The 23,365-nt window shown below is 46.3% G+C and overlaps 1 protein-coding gene and 1 long non-coding RNA gene across 10 annotated transcripts in view; one reads left to right on the top strand and one right to left on the bottom strand.

Moving 5' to 3' along the window:
- The window catches only part of CPSF2 (cleavage and polyadenylation specific factor 2), a 33,950-nt gene extending 19,190 nt beyond the window's left edge, over positions 1–14,760 (bottom strand). The window contains exons 1-7 of the mRNA XM_017349356.4: positions 14,620–14,760; positions 10,715–10,773; positions 6,661–6,843; positions 5,191–5,350; positions 5,004–5,109; positions 3,347–3,476; positions 853–968 (exon numbers count right to left, since the gene is read on the bottom strand). Coding sequence (XP_017204845.1) covers positions 853–968; positions 3,347–3,476; positions 5,004–5,109; positions 5,191–5,350; positions 6,661–6,809 — 661 coding nt within the window. The 5' untranslated portion in view covers positions 6,810–6,843; positions 10,715–10,773; positions 14,620–14,760. The remainder of the gene's footprint in view (positions 1–852; positions 969–3,346; positions 3,477–5,003; positions 5,110–5,190; positions 5,351–6,660; positions 6,844–10,714; positions 10,774–14,619) is intronic.
- Positions 14,761–14,801: 41 nt separating this feature from the next.
- Positions 14,802–22,005, top strand: LOC103351664 (NADH dehydrogenase [ubiquinone] 1 beta subcomplex subunit 1). Of its 9 annotated transcripts, none has more exons than XR_016226867.1 (5): positions 15,027–15,111; positions 18,154–18,306; positions 18,585–18,621; positions 20,898–21,039; positions 21,898–22,005. It is a non-coding gene; the product is annotated as an NADH dehydrogenase [ubiquinone] 1 beta subcomplex subunit 1 (long non-coding RNA). The 9 variants fall into 9 exon arrangements; XR_007911832.3 differs by lacking the exon at positions 18,585–18,621 and adding an exon at positions 17,728–17,926; XR_011385018.2 differs by lacking the exon at positions 18,585–18,621 and adding an exon at positions 17,353–17,926.
- The last annotated feature ends 1,360 nt before the right edge of the window (positions 22,006–23,365 follow it).

Below are 23,365 nucleotides of genomic sequence, written 5' to 3'. Positions count from 1 at the left end.
CAAGGCCAAATGTAACTAGCAGAGATTTCCAGGCCACCCCAGCCTCACCTGTCCATCCCCAAGAAACTCGGTTATGATTAATTCCAAAACTTACACATACACACACCCAAACTCATATAATAAATATTTTACATGTATCTTCACCTGTAGAATAAAGTATAGATCACACTCCCTTCCAACAAAAGCATTCTTTATAAATATAATTCCTTGCTCTAAAAAAAAGTCTACTTGAACATCTTTGGTATAATGAAACTAGCAAAAACAAACCAAAAAAACCCAAAGAATTAAAAAGGTTTCTTAAAATTAAAGTTACATGGTATACAAGCTACACTTTTGAAGTAGATTAGGGCAGGGGCTGCAAACATGTTTCAAAGTGAAACCCCACTTTCCTTGTTAAAATCTCCACAGCTCAAAAAGGAACATAAAGCAGGCAGCCCAAGTCAACGCAGAAGCAAGCAGTGAGGGCTGGGAGTGCCAACAAGAACCCAGACAGACAGAGTGTAAAAACCCGATTTCGGCATTAGCGGACTGCTGCACCCTCACTTCTGTTCGCTTTTCTTTAGCAGATTTTTATGAGGTCTTTACATAAAGACCCACACCAGTGAGTGCCTCTGAGAGCTAGCAATGTGCTGAACGGCAGTGAGAAGCGATCTTGACATCTATCCCACAAAAGTTAAGTTAAACCAGTTAAAGAATATCCTTATAAAATACTGATATGGCCACATACTAGTTCTTGAAAACTACTATAGAAATACCTAATCTCTTAAAACCAAAAGTGTGACATAGAAGAACAGTTAGCCGCACCACCACACCCCTCCCCAGCTCTTTACCAGGACATTAGGTAACACGTACTCAGAAGCTGCTCATCTCTCTGTTTTCTTCTGGGCTGCACATACGTAGCATTAAACGAATCTGTGATAAGTAGGGAGGGTCTGCTTAGCATTTCCAGGGAGCATCCATTTAAGTGGCTATAACAAAGTTTAAGAAGACAAATATTTTATATCATTTCAAATAAACAATAGCTCCTGACTTAACAAACAAGCAGGGGTGGGCATTTGGCATAGCAGTAAAGGCGCCACTTGGAATACTCACACCCGTGTCAGACAGAGCTCCAGGGCCGGAGTCTGGGCTCCACGCGCAATCCCAGCTTCCTGCTAACGCACACCCAGGGGGGCAGCAGTGATGACTCAGGTACCTGGGACCTTGGGAGGGGCCTGGACTGAGTTCTAGCTCCCAGCTTCGGTCCAACCCAGCTCTGCTATTATGGGCATTTGGGCATGAGAGCTCTCTGTCTCTCAACTAAATAAATTAAATTACTACATAAGAAAAGAAAACAGATCGCTCTCAGGAAATGGAGCTGCAGAATCTTTAAGCAGCTAGAATCTATAAACAACTTCTTTTATAAGGTTTTTCTCCCATTAGCCACAAAAGTATAATTGCTCATTGACAAGAAATATCTTATTTCAAAAAAGCATATAGAGAAAAATAAAAATCTTCCAGAGTACCATCACTCAGAGATAACTAATAATTGGTGTTTATCTTTCTAAGAATATAAATATTTCTATGCATATGATAGGGGTCTGCAAAAAATTCATGGAAAAATGTACATTGTCTTTGAATTCCATTTTCCACGAAGCTTTTTAATTTTACTTATTTGAAACAGAGACAGACAAAAAGAGCGAGCTCCCATCTACTGCTCACTTCCCAAACGCCTTCGAGGCTGCGGCCGGGCGGGGCCTCCGAAGCCAGGAGGTGGAACACAACCTAGGTCTTCCATGTGGGTAGCATGTGAGGCTGTGGCCAGGCAGGTGGAACACAACCTAGGTCTTCCATGTGGGAAGCGTGCTGCCCCAGGCTGTGCCGTCAGCAGGAAGCAGGAATCCAGCCCAGGCTCTCGGACCCGGGATGTGGCATCAGAACTGCCGACACAACTGAGAGGCAAGTGCCTGCCCTTCCACGAGTTCCCTGAAGTCGTTTCACATACGTGTATTTTACAAAGTTGATAGCCCATGTATGCTCCTACATGCGCCATTCTATTTCCTGATTTTTCCTCTTGACGTTAAAATGTTTTTTCTAAACCTAATTTTAAATCATTAAAAACTTTCCATCATGTCTGTACTGTTTGATTGTTTCCCTTTGTTGATATTTATGATTTTTTTGCCATTATGAATTACCTCTCAAAGGCTGTTTCTACAAAAAGCTTCAATTGCATTTCTGGCTGCATCTTCAGAATACATTCTAGAAATCTATCTGCTGCAATTCACAGTGCAGCTAAATGGTTGTCCAGAAAGGTTCAACCAGAGAGACTGACCAAGTCACTAAATACCACCATGAAGGCTAGCACCATTTAAAAATAATTTTAATGTCTCTAGTTAAAAAAAATTATAATTTTTTCTTTCTTGAGTTTGACTTCTGACCATTTACAACAGTATATTTTTGATTAGTTGATTAACACCTGGTTTTATATATGTATGTCTTTGGACAATGTGCTGAACATATTTTCCCTACATTATTGCATTATTGGGTTTTAAATTTGTTTCAGACATGTTGAACCTGTATGTAATCGAATCTATCAGACTTTTCCTTTCTAAGTTGGACAATTATTTTTATGATTATAAAATCTTTTCCAAAGTAGAGATCAGACTCACCAGTTTTGCTTCACTTTCTATTTAATTCTAATTATCTAAAATATATTTTGTTACATGGTTAAAAAAACACAAATTGATTTTTCCCCAAAATGACTGAATTACCTAACACTAATTACTCTAATATCCATGCTTTCCTCATTAATCTATGATCATAAGAGTCTAAATTCAATTCATTGGTCTCAAAAATTTCTTAATGTAAACATCTCAAGACCATAGCTATGAAGTTAATATATTAACAGATGTTAACAGAAGCCTGTATGAGACTCGAACCCAAAAAATTTTACGGTAATGCTGTGCCAAATAAAATATGTAAAATTATCACTATCCCCTTTTAAAGGGAACAGACTTGAACTAGTTATAATTACTGACTTTATAAAACAAAGTCAACAGCAAAACACATAAAGCTCTGTTAAGTACCAGGTCAAGAGCATATTTGATGTATGAAAATTCATCTCCTTGGGATAATCTCCAGGGAGACCTCTGTTTTACAGAGTAGATACTTACCCACAAATTCTGTAAATCGTACTTATGTCTTACACCAAACTTTCCCTTACACGGCAAACAACTAAGTAATTTCGAGAACATTCACTATTCCATGCTTTTCAATTGTTAACTTCTGGTTTCAAAATAAAAACAACTTTGTTTCTAATCTGGCCCCCAGAATGAAACACCAATCGCCTTTCCCTTCGTATACCTACATCTCCCTCTTGTGGTTGAAGTCAACAGCATACACAATCTCCTCCTCTCCATCTTTGACTATTTTCCATATTGTTCCACCTATCATATGACCGGCTGGCAGAGGTGTGATAGACAAACCATGTCCTTTACCTGTGTCAACAAGATAATGACATATTCAGTTTCCTGTCACAACTCTGAAGAAAGGTTATTCATTCCCAAGCTATCTTAGTAGGGTAATATTTGCAGAGACTCACTATTCAGAAGCAAAAACAGATTGAAAACAAGTCTCTCTCCTTTTTTTTAATTTTTTATTATTATTATCTTTTTTTTTTTTTTTTTTTTTTTTGACAGGCAGAGTGGACAGTGAGAGAGAGAGACAGAGAGAAAGGTCTTCCTTTTTGCCGTTGGTTCACCCTCCAATGGCCACCGCGGCCGGCACATCGCGCTGATCTGAAGCCAGGAGCCAGGTGCTTCTCCTGGTCTCCCATGCGGGTGCAGGGCCCAAGCACCTGGGCCATCCTCCACTGCACTCCCGGGCCACAGCAGAGAGCTGGCCTGGAAGGGGCAGCTGGGACAGAATCCGGCGCCCCGACCGGGACTAGAACCCAGGGTGCCGGCGCCGCAGGCAGAGGATTAGCCTATTGAGCCGCGGTGCCGGCAACAAGTCTCTCTCCTATCCCCTGACTACGCCCTCCCCTCACTGTGGGCAAACACTCTCATCATTTTATTACATATAAAGGTACTTCCAAAGGCTGATGGACAATTGGAATTAAAAAATTAAATTTTTTCTGTTGTAAACAAATTTGAAATTCACGCATGGTTTTCTTTATAATACACATTCTCTATGAATGTTTTGAAAACCCCTTTTATATGCAATTTCAAAATATTTTTGCACCAAAATAAACTTGTGGTTGCATTTGTCTATGAACCTTTTAAAGGCCCTTCATATTCTTGTAGAGATATTGGTGCTTATAAATAGAAGGCTAGAGACTGGACTAGACATCAGTACACTATTAAATAATTTGGCATGAACACACTTTACTATTTATTTCATACAGACAATTAAACCAACACTCAAACTTCATCTGAGATATGCTAACCTCAAATGTCATTATGGTAACGAATTTACCCCACAGAAAATCACGTTTAAGCAAAGCTATTGAGGATCCCTCTTAAGTCACAAGCTCAGTCTTCAGAACCCATTACTGCACCATTGTTTAATGCCGATATTTTTATGAAAATTCCCACTACTTACTATGTGACTCCCCTAAGTAAGTGACAAGTTTTTAATGCCCAATTCTAGAATTTGGTAATTTCTAGTGGGCCTCCCTAGTACACTAACTTTAATCATTACATTTAGCCATCTGAACTGCTGTCTCCTAAGTCTAATCATAGCTCCGTGAGAAGGATGTAGCCATGTTATTTTTGTTCATTCCACACAGTAGACAGTTCTAAGTTACATATGAAAGGCCAGACTTGTCAACATTTTACCAGAATTCAGTCTTAAATATTTTAAAATTCACAGGGACGTTCGGAGTTCCATACCAAGACAGAAAATGCTAATTGTTCAATTCTTCAGACCATAGCGCCTACAGCTTTTACTATGAATTCTCTTCAGTGTTTTTCTGTGGGTAAAGCCTCTTTAGTTCAATTATTTCCTACTAAGAACACTTTTACCTTTCAAATTCACAATCTGAGAGAATTTTAGCTGCTGTATTTTGTCAAAGGCTGCATCCACATCATCTAACGTAAAAAGCGTAAAATCTTCGGTATTGTGCCGAGACTAGAAGAACAACACAAATGAAAGGTTAAGAACGATCACTAAGGAAGTGTAAAGAAACGGCGTTTTCGCAGCTCCAGTTACCTGGTAGAGATCATACATGAACATCTGTCCCATTTTATACACAGGGATGGTGGCGTAGATGGCGCAGTTCAGCCCCAGCTTGCCCACAGCATATGGGAGGGCCCCGAGATGCAGAGGATCCGGGTGGGACAGCAGCACCGCGTCGATCTGGTGAACGTGCCTAGGAGAGTACAAGCCAAATGACCACTTTCTCAGCTCTTGTTTTTGGGGGAAAGGGGAGATACTCACAATTATTTATTAATTCTGGATGGAAAATTACACTGGGGTAGAAGAGCAAAACTAAGAGCTTAAATTATGAAATCTGTGAATGTCTACTGTTTGCACAGCTATCAAAATTACGGTGTAAGTTGCACCTAAAAATACAGTGTTTGGGGGGCTGGCATTGTGGTGCAGCGGTGCAATGCTGGCATCCCACAAGGGCTGCCAGTTCATGTACTGGCTGCTCCACTTCCAATCCAGGTCCCTGCTATTGTGCCTGGGAAAGCAGTGGAGGATGGCCTGAGTGCTTGGGCGCCTGCACCCACATGGGAGACCCAGATGAATCTCCTGGTTCCTGGCTTTGGCCTGGCCCAGCCTAGGTCGGTGCAGCCGTTTGGGGACTGAACTAGCAGATGGAAGATCCCTCCATCTCTACCTCTTTCTGTAACACTGCCTTTCAAATAAATAAATAAATCTTAAAAAGAAAAATACAATGTGTAGACACATTTAAAAAAGAAAAAAAGGGAAAAAACACCAGAAGACACCACAAGGAAGCTCATTTTGAAGGGCTGCCTTTGTTAGCAATTTAAGTTCTAGAACTCAGCTTGAAATTTCAGAAACTGTTAATGGAAGGATATCTGAATGACCACAAATTATGAATTTTTACCTCCGCTTTTTAGCATGATGCCCAATAGCATACTCATTAAAGCAAAACATCAATTAATCAAGGGAACATGTTCTTATTGACAAAAGAGGATAGTTTGGGTTGGGTTTTTCTGTTTGTTTGAAGATCTACATTTCAGAAAATATTTAAGTCCTCTTCCCCTAACAATAAACTTAACACTGAACCATCAATTCTTTTTGATAGATTCAGATCCTTGTGTGCACCGTAGTCATTGCTCTGAGAACAAGGTCTCAAAGTTTGGCATCAAAAGACACTGAAAGCAAGCTAAGCTTCCATGCGGCAGGTATTTTCCTCTCCTCAAATTCTTAGGGACTCTTGCTCTTTCCTAAAATTTGCAAGCAAGATTTCTACTGATTAATGAAGTAATAATTAACTTGAAGATTGTTTAATTTCAACAAAGCTTGTAAGTCAATCAAGACTTTTTAAGTTAAAAATCTAGTTTAGCTTTTTGGTACAAGTAAAATTTTGTCTTTTACAACAAACTAAATTTAGGCAAAAAAGCAAAAATCCGTAACATCAAAATGGTAGTACACGGTAGAAAAAAGAAGCTGACTTAAAACAAGGCTGGAAACCTCAGTGTCACTTACTTCCTCAAGGAATCTATAATATCCATCGAGAAGTGTTCATCCCAGCCACAGTCCAGCAAAAATCTGAACTCATCAACTTGGAGAAGATAGCAAAGAGCAGACTCTTCTTGGACCCCAGAGAGGGTAGTTAATTTGATAATAGATGTCATTCTTCTGGTCCAGTAAAAATAATCTAAGAGGTTCCTTGAAAATAATTAAAACATGATGAAACATAAAAGCACAGTCAAACGTCTGTTAAAGACAAATTAACAAATTATTTCAAGCTATAAGTTTACAGAAATTCTATAAATACGCAAAGCACACATTTTGAAGAGCCATTTGCGTCATCGCCACCCTCAAAGGTACAAGCAGAATGTACGCTCTTCTTGTTCACAATGAGCACCTCAGTGGTTCCCGGGGTGTAGAGGTGGTTGATGGAAAGTAGTAGCCTTGGAGTCATGAACACACATTTAAATCTACTCCTATACAATCTGGGGCAAGTCAATTACCCTTTCCTTACCTATAAAAGCCTATACGAAAACATTAGTCTTAATTTGTGTATAAAGACAATGTTGGAGGATTTTAAATAATGTCTAAATGACCCAGAACGGAAATTACCACATTTAAGTTCCTTAATGCCTGTTTACTGAATTAATGAATTCAGCTTCAAAATGAACTGGTATCTTTCTTTTTTAAAAAAGATTTATGGGGGAAGGAGGGGCTGGTGTTGTGGCACAGTGAGTGGGTAAACCCACCACCTGTGACCCCGGCATCCCATATGGATACCAGTTCCAGACCTGGCTGCTCCATTTCTGATCCAACTCCCTGTGCCTGGGAGAGAGTGGAAGATGGCCCAAGTGCTTGGGCCCCTGCAGCTACACTGGAGGTCTGGAAGAGCTCCTGGCTTTGGCCTGGCCCAGCTCTGGCCTACTGCAGCTATTTGGGTAGTGATCCAGCAGATGGAAGATCTCTCTCTCTCTCTCTGTCTCTTTCTCCCTCTGTTTAACTCTGCCCTTCAAATACATAAATAAATCTTGAAAAAAAAGAATTTACGGGGCTGGCGCTGTGACATGGGTAAAGCTGCAACCTACAGCACAGGCATCCCATATGGATAGCAGTTTGAGACTTGGCTGCTCCACTTTGGATCCAGCTCCCTGCGATTGTCCCTGAGAAAGCAGTGGATGATGGCCCTAGTGTTTGGGCCCCTGCTACCCACAGGGGAGACCTGGGTGAAGCTCCTGGTGCCCAGCTTCAGCTTGGCCCAGCTCTGGCCATTGTGGCCATCTGGGAAGTACACCAGAGGATAGAAGATCGCACTCTCTCGCTCGCTTGCTCGCTCTCTCTCTCTCTCTCTCCACTTACTCTTTAACTCTCATTTTCAAATAAATAAATAAATCTTTTTAAAAAAAGGATTTAGGACCTAGAACTATACACTATTAAACAGATGTTAGGAAAAATATTCATTAATAAAGTTGAACTCCATAGCAACATTTCAGATTTTAGCTCCTCAGAATAAATTAACGTTCCCTGAAAGGCGCTCCCTGAATTACCTGATGTCTCACTATCTACCCAAGGTCACTGACAAACTGAGTTAAACTATTACCTTTCTTAACAGGTGTCTGACAGTGGCAGGGGGTGGGGGCTAGGGATAATCCCACCAACCACATCTCCAATTATTGTTACCTGAGTTGCAGCCCCAAGTCTACAACGCCTAGATCATTCAGTATCACAGACACGGTTATCAGTGATAGCATCTCCTGGCTGGGTCCTATCCCCTACCTCTTCTCCCCCGACCAAGTTCTTCTGGTATGTTCTCCAGAGCTATCACTTCACTCACTTGTAACTTCAACCCCTTGAACTCTGTTTACCTGTTTGTCTCCACTGACCCTGGTGTTCCCTAGCGGTAGTTTCTTCTTCTTCTTTTTAAATATTACAGCCGCTGGACCTCAAAAGCAGGAAGTAAGTGTTCCTTGCTCCGAGCAGCTTCAAACCAATTGCGCTACTTCCTGTTTCAAAGATTCCAGTCCCAGGAACGCTCGCGGCACCCAGGGGTTCTCTATTAGCCTTCCACGTCTGGAAGATCTGACCTGACCTCACTCACGCCCATGGCGGCTGCTCAGTGCCCCTCTCATTAACTTGACCGTGGCCCTTTAGTCCCTGACTTCCTGGACTCATCACTACCAGCGCCTGCACAACTTCTGAAATTTCCCCTGCGAGTCTTCACTACCACCCTGCTTTTCCTGTGTTTTCCCACTGCAAAACTCCCTTGACGTCCCCGGGATCCCTGACCCTCTGAGCCCGTTTTCACCCTTCACGACCCTTCCCTGCCTCCACTCAGGGCCTTGCTTCAATCCCAGGTCTCTTAGGATCATTCTGCAAACACCTTGGTCCCCTATTCCTCTGCGCACTGGCCGGGCAAAATCCAGCCCCCACTAACTGCAGTCATTCCCTTTGCCTATTCCAGCAACTGAGTGCTGCCAGAGGAGAAAAACAGAAATTGCGCAGCTATGCCGTTTGCTCTTAAAATTCATGGCTGACATCTCCAGCAGGCACTAGCTACCACGGGTCTTTTCTTAGTAGTTGACTTTGCATCTTTGAGACTATCTCCTACTTTCTCTTCCCTGCTCAAGTTATCACCCACTATCCCTCCAGCCTGCTGTCAGCTAATAATCCCACCTCATTTTTTTACCAGAAGATAAAAGGAATCAGACCACAACGCCTCATTTCCCAGACCCCACGTCTATTATCCTAGCGGCATCTCCATCATTGCCATGTCTCCTACTACATGGAATAATCGGCCCTGTTCCCAGCCAAGGCCAATCCCTCTGTGGGCTCCCGGTCCCATTCTCTCACCTTCTAAAGACTCAGTTTCTTCAGCCAGCCCCTTTCCCTTGCATCATAAATGAACCAGTCACCTACTGCCAATGAGCACACCAAGATCATCTAGAATTTCCCAGTTTATGAGAAACCTCCTCCCCCCAGAATCACCGCATTGTTTCCTCTTCCCAGCAAAATGAGTATTTGTCCACCGATTGTCTCCACTTCCTCACCTCCCCCCTCTGCACAACCAAATCTGAGAAGCCACAGAAACACCCACTTCCTAGGTTGTGCGGGGGTTTGTCAATGACCTCTATGAGAGCACTAGGTTTGGTACCTCCTGGCGCTATTTCTCAAATTTCCTCTGTCTACATTGCACCAAGATCTCTACTAGGTTGTGTATTTTCCCTGTCCACGGTTCACTGTCTCAGTTATTCTGATCACCCTAAAGTCCTCTTCCCTCCACACTCTGCAGCACCACTGTATTCACTTCAAAACCCTGATGTCCTCTGTAACTGCTATTCATTTACTTGCCTGGCCTGTTCCCTTCGCTTTTGATTCCAGCGCTAGAATGGGCTCCGTAAGTCTCCTGTGACCAGTCATATCCTGCTGCCTCCACAGAGCGGTGGTCAGCAGACGCCTTTCGAACGCTCGAGGCAAGGTGAGCACTAGAGCTTAGTGCCCTCACCACACCACGAGCAGTGCCTGCACTCCCTCTCTTGACAAGGCACGCTCAGTACAGAGCTGGGCTCAGCCATTCAGAACACCAGCACATGCCCTGCACGCCACGGCTGTTCAATAACGTCAACAAATTAAAACTTAAAATAGACGGACTGACTTCTCAGTTGAGGCATGAGAAGTATAAAGACATTATTAATAATCTGTGAAGGTACATCAGAAAGTTCATGAAAATGGAATTCAAAGAGAAGATGGTTTCAGCATGAAAATTTTTGAAATCTAGGCCACTTGTCCACAAAGTCTCCATGAACTTTCTGAAGTACTCTCACAGTTGATGAAAAATTTTTTGGAAATACAATTTTAGAATGGACCTGGGAATTTCTAACTGCCAAAGGATTTCCTGTACCACAATTATATCAATGGCTTCTCTATTCAGATCTACAGACTAAATATCTTGCATACAGAACTCAATGAATTTGTGTTAAACTTTTTTGGTAGACTGAATTCAACAGATGAAAGATAATTTTATTACAAGTGCCGATAACATAATAGCAAAATATCTTCATTAGACTCTACTTACTGATATCTCAGTCGGATTTATAATGAAACACCATGAATTCAGAAGAGCTCTTAATAAATCTAAAAAATAAACAAAGAAGTCTCATGAATGTGGTATGATTTACTTCTGTTTATAATTATTATTGCTAACGAGTATGCCCTGCCCTAAAGTACCAGCAGCAGCAAGTAATAGAATACATGGTTTCTTTTGAGAAATCTGTCATACTTTTTGGGACTTAAATATGCAGTTTAGGATATAAGATTTTAAAATTAACAGTATTTTAAGCTATTAAGAATCACAGACAAAATGGGACCAAAGATTGTTCAATACTGACTTTTAGAACGTGGATAGAAGAAGCAAAGTCTTCAAAACAGAGGAGTAACACGAGCAGAGGCACAAGATACAAAGGCAGAGCACCAGCGACAGAGCCACGTGGCCCACTTTGAGGGGCAGAAATGAGTGAAAGGCCCTAATAAACACAAAGCCGCCAAATACTGATGGACTGTGGGCCCAGACCCACAGGCAAAAAAGAAACAGTTTAAAGTCCCTTACTTAGGATGCCAGCTACAGGTGATTCTAGCTCTGACGTGGACGACTGAACAGGAAAGAACACACTACAGGGGCAGGCATTTGGCACAGCAATTAACACCCTGATTAGAGTACCACATTCCCTATCAGAATGCCTGGGCCTGGGTCCTGGCCCTGTGCCCAGTTCCAGCTTCCTGCTAATGCACACCTCGGGAGGCATCAGGTGATGGCTCAAGTGTCTGGGTCCTGCCACTCTCATGGGAGATCTGGACTGAGTTTCCTTCTGGCTTCGGCCTGGCCCAAGCCAGCTGTTGTGGGCATTAGAGGGAAGCAGCAGAAGGCAGAATTCTCTCTCTCCCTGCCTTTCAAACAAGCAAGAAACTGCAAACAGGGCAATAAAAAAGGACCCTGTGTATCTGACCACTTCGCGCCCTCGACTTTGCTCATTTTATTTTAGGGCTGAATTTCTTTAGCTCCCACGCATTTGATTATTCTGTGATATCAACTCATTAACTGCTATAAGTAACCAAGGCCGTAAACTCCATGTTTAATTTTTCCCTTTACTTCTCCTTGTAAGGCCTGTGACCCACTGCCGCTTGTTTTCCCGCATCATCCCCCATCCATCCCAACACCACGATCCCGACACAGGGCCTCCCCGCTGCACATCTGGGCTTCTTGCTGTCTTCGCCTCCAGTCTTTCCTCCCTACCCACATGCTGCTGCCAGATCAGTCTTCAGAACCAGCCCTATACACCCATTTCTCCTTGCTCAGAAAACTCCGCCGACTTCCTACTGCTTCAAAACAAATACCTAAACACCTCAGCGGGCAATGGAGGCTGCTGGGCAGCCGCCCTGACACCACGGCTCCCATCACCTCTCACGCTCCAGCTGAAATGCAGCTTCCTCTGATCCCCCACCGTTGAGTCTGGACCAGAAGACTCCATCCACAGAAATACAATGCACGTCACAAGTGTAACTAAACATTTTTTCACAGCCACATTGAGAAGTTAAACATGAAGTCTCAGTCTTTTATTTAGCCCATTTAACCAAAATGTTACCATTTTAACATGTATCCATTATTAAAAATTAGTGCTATTTTGCTCTTCTGTTTTTTATATCAAGTCTTCAAAATCTAGTGTGTATTTTACATTTATGGCACATCTCCATTGGAACCATCTTGGGGTTGCCATTGTGGCACAGCGGGTAAAGCCACCACCTGTGACACTGGCCTCCTATATGGACTCCGGTTTGATTTACAGCTGCTCCACTTCCAATCTAGCTCCCTGCTAACAACCCAAGAGCTTGGGCCCCTGCACCCATGTAGACTCTCAGAAACCCCTGGCTCTAGCCCAGTTCAACCCTGGCTGGTACGGTCATCCAGGAAGTGAACCAGGAAGTGAACCAGCAGGTGGAAGACAGCTCTGTAACTCTTTCAAACAAATCAACAAGAACTAACTACATCTCAAGCCCAACAGCTACAGGCAGCTACTGTAGTAGCGCAGGCCTACCCTCCACAATGGGTGCTTGAGCAGTAACCACTGGGCTCCTGCCTCTTCTCGGGGGCAGGGTGGGCCCACTCTAGTTTCCTGGGCATGTTTTGCTGTGTTTTGCTGGCATCACCAACCAGTCAGTCTCCCACACTGAAACCCCGAGTCCCTCCTTGCGGAAGCTGGCGGTCACCAGCTGAATCCCACTTGACCCTAGTCCGACATCCTTTAATGTCCTACCTCAACAGAGGCCCTCATTGCCTTACCTGGAAGACTGTAACTTACTCGCCCGTTTTCCTGTTCCAGGCTGAACCTCCATAGCTGCCAGAGACCATCCTAAAAAGCAAATAACCTCACTTCCACTCCTGGTGCGAGGCACTCACTGGCTTCCTGCTAACTGCTGAAAAAAATCTAAACTCCTTGGTTGGAAATCAAGGCCCTGCACAAGCTGATCTCAACCTGCCTCTTGCTTTGCCAGCCACCTGGCACAGCACACACACACTCCCTAAATACGCCAAATATTCTCAAGTCTGCATCCCTGAGCTAAATCCAGAAATGACCTTCTGAGCTTAGCAAATTTCTTTTACTCTTTTGTGGCCAAGTTCAAACAATGAGTAATTCATGGAGCTTGGTTATTGTTACTTTGAGACAAAGGGACTATTGTTGAATGCATAAAGGCATCACCTTTGTATTTCCAATGCCAGGCACAGTGCTCAAAGCAAATACAAATGTGTCCTGAGAGAGGGATGAACCCTCACACTTGGAAGCTCCCCCAGGGCGGGGACCTGACAGCGACTCTGGGTCTCTATCACTGTTATGTGGGCTCTCAGTAGGGACCAGGCAGGTTGGTGGCGGCTATGGATGTGTGCAGGATCCAAGAGAAAACGGAGATGGGGCCGAAGCTGCAGCACAGACGGTAAAGTCTCCTCCTGCAGTGGGGGCAGCCCATCAGGGCACCAGTTTGTGTCCTGGCTGCTCCACTTCCAATCCAGCTCTCTGCTATGGCCTGGGAAAGCAGTGGAAGATGCCCAAGTCCTTGGGCCTCTGCACCCACGTGGGAGACCCGGAAGAAGCTCCTGGCCTCAGATCGGTCCAGCTCCGGTTGTTAAAGCCATTTGGTGGTGAACCAGAGGATGGAAGACCTCTGTCTTTCCCTCTCTCTCAAATAATAAATCTTAAAAAAAAAAAAAAAAAAAAAAGAGAGAGAGAGAGAGAGAAGAAAAGAAAGAAACGAGACAGTAAGCCATGGAGTGCAACGCCTCTTCCTGGTCAGTGCAGGGCGAGCGGCGGCTTCATCCCAGGGGACAGGACTCGAACACAAGTGAGGGCTGGCTCAGGGTCGCCTGGTCACAGGAGCCCAGACGTGCGGGGGCCACAGCCCCTCGGACGCCTCGTTTTCTGAGGGCCTTGTCAACAGAGAGAAAGAGGTCCCGGGAAAGGCGGCAGCGAAGGTGCAGGCGCCCGGGGCGAGCCGCGCGCCACCGCCGTCTGCGAGCACACCTGCTCTGCGCCCTAGGCTCGGCGGCCTCGTGGCCCTTCGGCCCAACGCCGCGGGAAGGCCCTGAGCCGAGGGGCTGCGAACGGCGCGCGCCCGAGCCCCGAGGCCCAGGAGCCAAAGCTGGCGTCAGGCGAACTCCTCCGGCGCCGAGAGGCCCCAAGGACCGAGGGAAGCCGAGCGGGACGGCGGCGGACCCGACAGGCCGGCGCGGAAGACCCGGGAGCGCTACAGCCGTAGGCAAGGCGCTGCTGCTCCTCCGTCCTTGTGCCGGGAACCACCGGACAGCCGCATCGGAAGCCGCGGGAGCTCGTCCTCGGAGGAGCCGGGTCCTAGCTGCAGCCCTGTTGCCCCGGCGCGCTTAGGACGCCTCCTCCCCCATCCAAAGACTCATGCCTTTCTCCCGCCCTCACTTGCCTCGTCAGGCCTCCCCCAACGGCGTCCACTAGGGCCCTGCCCAACCCCTAGTCGGATCCAGGCTCAAGAGGGACAAAAGCAGACGTTCGCTCAGCTGCAACCCCGACGCCCGGCCAGCAAGAGCCCCGCAGTGGCGGCCGCCATTTTGAAACCGGAGGCGCGGAGCCGAGGGGGAAGATCCAGGGTGATACCACCCGGGCCGGGGAGGGGGGGAGTCGAAGCCGTGGGAAGGCGGTGGCGCCGACGCCGACAGATCACGTCACCTCGGGCCGAAGTTCCGTCAGAAATTATGGTTGGTGTCCGAAAGCTTTAGAAAAGTAACAAAGAATCACGCCCAGAAAGGAAGGCGAGGTATGTGTCGCCGGCCGCCACCCCTCTCCTCCGTCCGCGCGCGGCGAATGGCACGTCCCGAGGTCGCAGCTTCCGCCGGCGCCGCTGGCTGTGCGGGTCGCTGCCCTTGGCGGTGGGTCGTGCTGGGCGCCGGCGCCGCAGGTGGGTGCGGGTGCGGGTGCGGGGGTCCCGGGGGGCGCGGTTCCGCCGAGCCGGGTGGAGCGGGTGCGGCGGGTTCTAGGAAAGCCTCGGCGGTGGTCCGTGCTCGCGGTCGGGTGGCCTGGGCCTTCCCGGCGCCTCCGAGCCAAGGTGACGGAAAAGGAGAGGGGATAGGGCTTTTGAGGGGACGACAGGCTTCGTCCGCGGCTGTCGTGACTGGGAAATGTCTTTAGCGGGGGCCCGGTGGCCGCCCCGCTGCTGGACGCGGGGACACCGGCGGGACCGCATGCGGGGGCCCGCGGAAGTGCGTGACGGCCGCTTGGCCTGTGTGTCCCGGGCGGCCGAGGCTCAGCGCTCCGTCTGCTCGCCTGCCTCGCTCCCTTCTGCTTCTTAAAGCCTTAGGTGTGTCACGTTCGTGCTCGGTTGCTAAGGTGCGTGTCCTTCCGTGCCCCAGGAGCTCAGTTCCTCCATGCACTCAGCACTTTGCATTGGTAAATTGAAACTTTCTGGGCAAAACACAGGGTGTATATATATATATATATATATATATTTGTATGTATATGTATATTTGTATATATATGTGTGCATCAAGAGTTTGAAGTGATTTAAAAAACAAGAGACAACGATGCCAGGTGGTTTTTTTTTTTTTTTTTTTTTTTTTAAGATTTTATGTATTTATTTGAGAGGTAGAGTTAAGACAGTGCAAGGGAGAGACAGAAAGAGGTCTTCCATCTGCTGGTTCACCCCCCAAATGGCCACTACAGCCGGAGCTGTGCTGATTAGGAGCCAGGTGCTTCTCCTGGTCTCCCACACGGGTGCAGAGGCCCAAGCACTTGGGCCATCCTCCACTGCCCTCCCGGGCCACAGCAGAGAGCTGGGCTGGAAGAGGGGCAGCCAGGACGGGAACCGGCGCCCATATGGGATGCTGGCGCCGCAGGCGGAGGATTAACCTAGTGTGCCACAGCGCTGGGACCCCAAGATGGTTTTCTTTTAAAAGCAGGGCCAAAAAAACTGGGTTAAAAAAATTTTTAGGAAAATAAGATTAAAAACTTAAAAGGTAACCAATGAGGTTAAGATAAACATCTGCCTCTATACTTTTTTTTTTTTTTTAAGATTTATTTATTTATTTGAAAGGCAGAGATAGAGGGAGAGAGAGCAATGTCTTCATTTTCTGGTTCACTCATCAAATGGTTGCAATGGCCATGGCTGGACTGGGCAGAAGCCAGGAGTCAGGAGCTTCATCCATGGCTCCCCTACGAGGGTGCAGGGGCCCAAGCACTCGAGCCATCATCTGCTGTTTTGCCAGGCGCACCAGCAAGGAGCTGGATCAGAAGGGGAGCTGTGTAGGGATTTGAACTGGATGCTGGTCTTGGAGGTCATGGCTGTATCTGCTCGGCCACAACCCCGGCCCCACGTCTGTACTTACTATGTTGGACACCAGAGCAGAAGCGGAGAGCTTGGACAAGGAGCCAGGCTGCTTAGGTGCCAGTCCCAGCTCTGCACCTTCTTACTGCATCTGTGAGTGGGCAAGAGATTGGATTTAAGCATCTGGAACAAAAATGCCTACTGCACTGGGGACATACTAGTTAACACGTGTGTGGCGCTCTGTGAGGATTAAATGAAGTGATTATGGGAGGCAACAAGAACCGTGCCTGACTGCTGCAAGAGACAGCCCTAGTAGAGGTGAGCAAAACAAAAAGCAAAAACCCAGGGTCATGCTTGCGTTAAAGGATCCGTGATCTCTAAGTCCCCAAGGTAAAACCCGATTCGTTTTTCAGGAATACTGGAGCTATGCCTGCAAGCCAAGCAGGCACTAAGCTCTTGTGAGCAGTCCTGTGGCTGTCACACCCTAAAGCAGTTGGTTCTTTTTCCCTCCTGCCAACAATTCTTCTGTCATCCAAAACCTAGGTTTGCCTCAGTGAAGCCTGGCCCCAGTGCTCACTGCCCCTTTCTTAAGCTCCTGGGCCCAGGATGGAGAGCGCTACCCTCCATGGAATTTTCCATAGGATCCTTCCAGCTCACTTCCGTCCATAAAGCTTTGAACCCTGGTTATCCACTTGGAGTAAAACTTTGAGGACAAATGGTGTTCAGTGCACTGTTCCCAAAGTCCATTGGATACTGCTGGTACGGTTGTGATGAGAAATGCCTGCCTCTGGGCATAGGGTTTGTCCTTTACTTCTTCGGGGTGGAGTCATGTTTCCTTCATGTCGTTGGGTCCAGCTCATGTGGTATCTGACCTTACAGAATCCTGTATCTGTGGCCCCCACTGTCTTCTGGAGTCTGAGAAGCTAGCTGGAGCAAACGCCACAGGGGCTTGTCGCAACTCCTGCTCAGAGCCGAGCTGGACATAGTCAATTGCTTAGCTTCTGGCCCTGTGTGAAGAATACCAGGAGTGATGGTGTACGGCCCACAGGTAGCCATGGGCTCATTTAAGACCATCCTGGGCTGTGAATCTGCAAGTCGCTTAAATACGAAGCAATATCTTAACAGCTGTGCTGAGGGTAGGCTCGACACCTCTCCACAAAGAGAAGCCTAGGAGGGACAGGTGACAACGGATGACCAGTAAGTTCGTCGGAAGTCGCCTGAACACAGACGCCTGTATTGTCTTGTATTTTGCAGTTGAGCTGTTTCAAAGCAACATTGTTACTGAAAGCATTCCTTGCTAGCCCCTACCTGACTGGCCCGAGTTTACAAAAGAAGTAAGCAACGGACACTGACACTTGACCAATCACAAACCATGCTTAAAGATCTCAGGGCAATTATCATCTCTTACCAAAGGCGCTAGGCTAAAGGAACCTCCATCTTCTAAGAAATAAAGGTTGGTCACACTTACAGTTTGTATGTCAAGAGCCACTTGTGTCAAAATTAGCTGGGATATTCGTTCAACTCCGGTGCTGTCCAGCCTGCCTGGTGGTGAGGCCGCGCAGTCTGAAGGGAAAGGCTGCCAGATGAGAGCTCCTGCCCTCAGGAGACCGCGCGCCAGAGCGACTGCCTCGTAAGTGATCTGTTTAAACAGCACATCCTAGTTACATCATCGTTTTCTAGGTCAGTGAGACTGCAGGACCGGAGCCTGGTGTGTGTGATACTGCACCTCTGAAATACAGGAGAGTCACTGTGACTGCACCGCCCTTTCCTAACCCAGTGACTTGGCCTCGAGGGTGTTGGACCAAAGTGTGAGAAACCAGAATTCAGAATCATGTAAGTGTTCGAGGCAGGGTCAGAGGGGCAGGAATTCAGCCTGGGCCGTCCTGGCACAGTTTGGTGCCAAGTACTGTGTTTTCAGGGTGTCAGGTCTCCTTAGCCAGTGGACGTGAAGTATTCGCTTAGGTTCACGTGCACGGGGTGTATTTTTGGTTACTCTGTATATTACAGATTTATACAGAGAATTGGCAGTTAGCTGCTTTCATGGCATGAACACAAATACATGATTTTCCACATGCTGATCACTAGTTCTGTTCTCTTCCTCTGCCTTTTAGAAACTCGTACACTGCAAAGCTCTGGAGTACCACGCATGTATGTTCAATACATGATAGAATACCAGGAGCCAGAGCTTGGGGGCAAATCTGAATTCCCGTTCTGCACTTAGTAGCCACTTGGATTACGCTGTTTTCTCCTGTGTAAAATGAGGATAATACTAGTTATTTCACTTATCAAAAAAAGGTATTATGGCCTTAGTCCCCAGTGGGCATTTTGTAAAAGTTCCCTTATCTTTTGTGAAGGCATTTAATTGAATGTAAGAGCTAATGTGAAGTTACTGGATATGATTCTTTTTTTTTTTTTTTTTTTGACAGGCAGAGTGGACAGTGAGAGAGAGAGACAGAGAGAGAAAGGTCTTCCTTTGCCGTTGGTTCACCCTCCAATGGCCGCCGCTGCAGCCGGCGCACCGCGCTGATCCGATGGCAGGAGCCAGGAGCCAGGTGCTTTTCCTGGTCTCCCATGGGGTGCAGGGCCCAAGCACCTGGGCCATCCTCCACTGCACTCCCTGGCCACAGCAGAGAGCTGGCCTGGAAGAGGGGCAACCGGGACAGAATCCGGCGCCCCGACCGGGACTAGAACCCGGTGTGCCGGCGCCGCAAGGTGGAGGATTAGCCTATTGAGCCACGGCGCCGGCCCTGGATATGATTCTTTTTAAACTCCCTCTCACATCTCTGAGTTTCCTTTCAAAAGGTAGTTTCCAATAACTACAGCTTTACTGAAAGAATTACACTTCTGGCAAAATAGCATTGCATTTGTTTTTGCATTTGGAAAGATTCTTTTAAGTTTAATTTATTTGAAAGAGTTAGAGGGAAAGACAGAGAGATCTATCCACAGGTTCATTCCCCAGATGGACCCAGTGGCCAGTGCTGGACCAGGCTGAAGCCAGGAGCTTTATCTGGGTCTCCCACATGGGTGGCAGGGGACCAAGTACTTGGGCCTTCTTCTACTGCTTTTCCCAGACCATTAGCAGGGAGCTGGTTCGGAAGTAGAGCAGCCAGGACATGAACCAATGGCCAAATGGGATGCCAGCATTTGCAGGTAGTGGCTTTACCAGCTACACCCCAACACCAGCCCATGTGGTGTTTTTTATGGTCTCTCCACATCTCTGTTCTATATCATATCAAATTATTGGTAAGCTATAAATAAAATTTAGTAAGTAGACTTTAGGAACTGACGTCGTAGTACTTGAGTTAAGCCACTACTTGCAACAATACCGTCCCGAACCAGAGTGCTGGTTCCAGTCTCAGCTACTTTGCCTTCCATCCTGGTTCCTGCTAAAGCTCCGGGGAAGGCAAAGGATGATGGCCCAAGTGCTTTGAGCCCCTACCACCTACTTGCCAGGACTACTGGCGTGGTGCTGGTTCAGCTCTGGCTATTGAGAACATTCGGGGAGTGAACCAGTGGATAGAAGATCTTTCCCTTTCTCTCTCTCTGTCTCTGTGTGTCATTCTGTCCTTCAAATGGATAAATAAGGGGCTGGCACTGTGGCATAGTAGGTAAAGCTGCCAGCTTGCAGTCCCAGCATCCTATATGGATGCTGGTTCGAGTCCTGACTGCTCCACTTCGGATCCAGCTCTCTGCTATGGCCTGGGAAAGCAGTAGAAGATGGCCCAAGTCCTTGGACCCCTATACCTACATGGGAGACCTGGAAGAAGCTCCAGGCTCCTGGCTTCGGATTGGTGCAACTCTGGCTGTTGCAGCCATTTGGGGAGTGAACCAGCAGCTGGAAGACACCTTTCTTTCTCTCTGCCTCTGTAACTCTGCCTTTCAAATAAATAAATAAATCTTTTTTAAAAAGTGGAAAATAAATCTTAAAAAAAATTAGTGCAGTGTAATTTTTATACTAATCACTGCTGCCTGTATGAGCTTCAGGCAGGTTTCATGGACTGTACTACATTCTGATGCCAAACTGATTTAAAGAGGCTTTTTATGGTTTTAATATCTGCTCCTTGCATGGTGATCTTCTTGTTCCCAATACAATATAAAAGGTATTTTGGGGCTGGTGTTGAACTGCTGCCTGCAATGCCAACGTCTTGTATGAGTGCCGATTGGAGTCTGGTTGCTCTCTTTCAATCCTGTTCCCTGCTAGTGCGCCTGGGAAAGTAGCAGGAAATGGCCCAAGTCCGGGGGCCCCTGCACCCATGTGGGAAACCAGGATGAATTGTCCTGGTCTAGCTCTGGTGGTTGCGGCTGTTTTGGGAGTGAACCAGCAGATGGAAGATCTGTGTGTTCCCCTCTCTATCTCTGTAACTCCGCCTTTCAGTGGTAGTTCTGACAATCTTTTTTTCTTTTCTTTTTTTTTTTTTAAGCAGTCATGGCAAACTTGCTTCAGATTGTGCGTGACCACTGGGTTCACATACTTGTCCCTGTGGGCTTTGTCTTTGGATGTTATCTAGACAGAAAGAATGATGAAAAGCTAACAGCCTTCCGGAACAAGAGTATGTTATTTAAAAGGTTAGTTTGTGCATTTTTTGTAAACCAGCAGTTGGTCACCTTTGGGGAATATTCTTAATATCCTATGTGCCAAAAATAAGCAGAAGGGGTGCCTGTGCCCCCCTGAGTTCTCAGAGTCAAGTGATACTAGTTTTTAGTTTGTTATTAATCCTTGGATAAAACCGTATGAACACCCCTGGAGTATAAGCAGTCTCCGGTTGATGAACAGGCCAGTTCCAGCACTTGAAAGTCTGATTTTCTAAAAATTCATCAAGTTTTAAGCCAGCTGACCAAAGCCTGGCCTGTATAAAGCTCTCACACATACCACACACTGTCTTATTGAGCTGTGATGCGACTGAAATAAATGCTCGTACCCGTGGCCTAGTGCTGTCTTCTCACCAGCACTGCCTGGCTGAGTGCTGGCAGCCGGCAGCCGCCGGTCCGGTCGTGTCCCTCGAGATGGCTCCTGTGGCAGCAGTCGCAGTTAGCGGTGCAGGTTATCTGCCCGGGGTTGTCCATCTGGGCTGCAGGAGGCTCAAGGGGCAAGAGGATGGAGCAGATTGCACAGTCACCACGTAGCACGGGGCTTACTAGTCAGGTTGCGAGAAGCATCCACTGAGGCCGCAGGCATCTAGAAAATCTAGATTGATTTGTTGAGAGGACAGAGTGAAAAATGGCTAAAAGTTACTCAAGTTGGGGAAGATGGAGTGAAATGATGTGATGAACATGTAAAACGTAAAATCACAAGACTAGGATGAGGATGATAAATCTCTTCCAAATGTTTTTTAAAAAATAGTTTAGTAAAGTGTAAGATGTTCTGACTCGCTTCCATCCTGTCCAAAAGGTGTTATTTGCAGTGTTTCCTGTCTTTCCACACAGGGAATTGAGGCCTAATGAAGAAGTTACCTGGAAGTGAGGCTGCACTGAGTTATGGAGTGCTGGCGTTTTACGAGATGCAGGAGAAATAAAAACATGTTTACTATTTGATGTGAAGAATCTGAAGTGTGGTTCTTTTTAAACTTCTTACTGAGGTAAACGTTTTTATGCTTTTTATGTTTGCTGAGATAATCATCATGTATCAAGCATACTCAAAGGTATTAACTACCTGATTGTATACCGTGGTGTTACATTTGTAAGTGGCATTTGATTGTATTTTTCATTTTGGACAACAGTACTGTTAAATAGCCAGAGTTTTCCTCATATATTTTTCAGAGAAGAAGCATTTTCAAACCACATGTTTCAAGGGAACTTTTTCTTTTTTTAATTTTTTTTTAATTTTATTTATTTCACACATAGAATTAGACAGTGAGAGAGAAAGAAAGGTCTTCCTTCCGTTGGTTCACCCCCCCAAATGGCTGCTACAGCCAGCGCTATGCTGATCTGAAGCCAGGAGCCAGATGCTTCCTCCTGGTCTCCCATGCAGGTGCAGGGCCCAAGCACTTGGCCATCCTCCGCTGCACTCCCGGGCCACAGCAGAGAGCTGGACTGGAAGAGGAGCAACCGGGACTAGAACCCGGCATCCATATGGGGATGCCGGCGCCGCAGGTGGAGGATTAACCAAGTGAGCCACGGCGCGGCCCCTCAAGTGAACTTTAAAAGTGGATGCTAGGATTTTATTTGGTAAAGATTATATAGCTAGGAACTTTAATGACTGCACTTGGCAAAGATTTTTTTCATTTTTTTAATTTAATTTTTTTAATTGAGAGAGAGAGACATATACACAGAGAGAGATCTCCTAGCCACTGGCTTCCCAGATGCCCACAATAGCTGGGATTGGACCTTTAAAAAAAGCTTATATGAATTGTGAAAATCTTTACACCAGAATAGCATTTTTAATTCTATTTTTTCCATGAACTTTTTGAAATGCCCTCATTTCTCTGCAAGATCCTGATTGTCAGTTCTTTCGGCTAGATATCCAGAAGTGGGATTGCTAACTCATGTGACAGTTCTATTTTTAAGATTTTTTTTTTTTTAAAGATTTATTTATTTGAAAGTCAGAGTTACACGGAGAGAGAAGGAGAGGCAGAGGGGGGGCAGTCTTCCATCTGTTGGTCCACTCCCCTACTGGCTGCAATGGCTGGAGCTGCACTAATCCGAAGCCAGGAGCTTCTTCGGGGTCTCCCACGTGGGTGCAGGGGCCCAAGGACCTGGGCCATCTTCTGCTTTCCCAGGCCACAGCAGAGAGCTGGATTGGAAGTGGAGCAGCCAGGACTTGAACCGGCACCCATATGGGATGCTGGCACTGCAGGCCAGGGCTTTAACCCGCCTCACCACAGCGCCAGCCCCTATTTTTAAGACTTTTAAAAATAATCACCATCCCAACAGCTATGAGGTGATAATCAGTACA

This window comes from Oryctolagus cuniculus, chromosome 20 (genome assembly GCF_051225735.1).
Source record: "Oryctolagus cuniculus isolate XC-2025 breed Fujian yellow rabbit chromosome 20, ASM5122573v1, whole genome shotgun sequence".
In the NCBI taxonomy this organism is placed as follows: domain Eukaryota; kingdom Metazoa; phylum Chordata; class Mammalia; order Lagomorpha; family Leporidae; genus Oryctolagus; species Oryctolagus cuniculus.
This window is presented reverse-complemented; position numbering and strand designations above follow the sequence as displayed.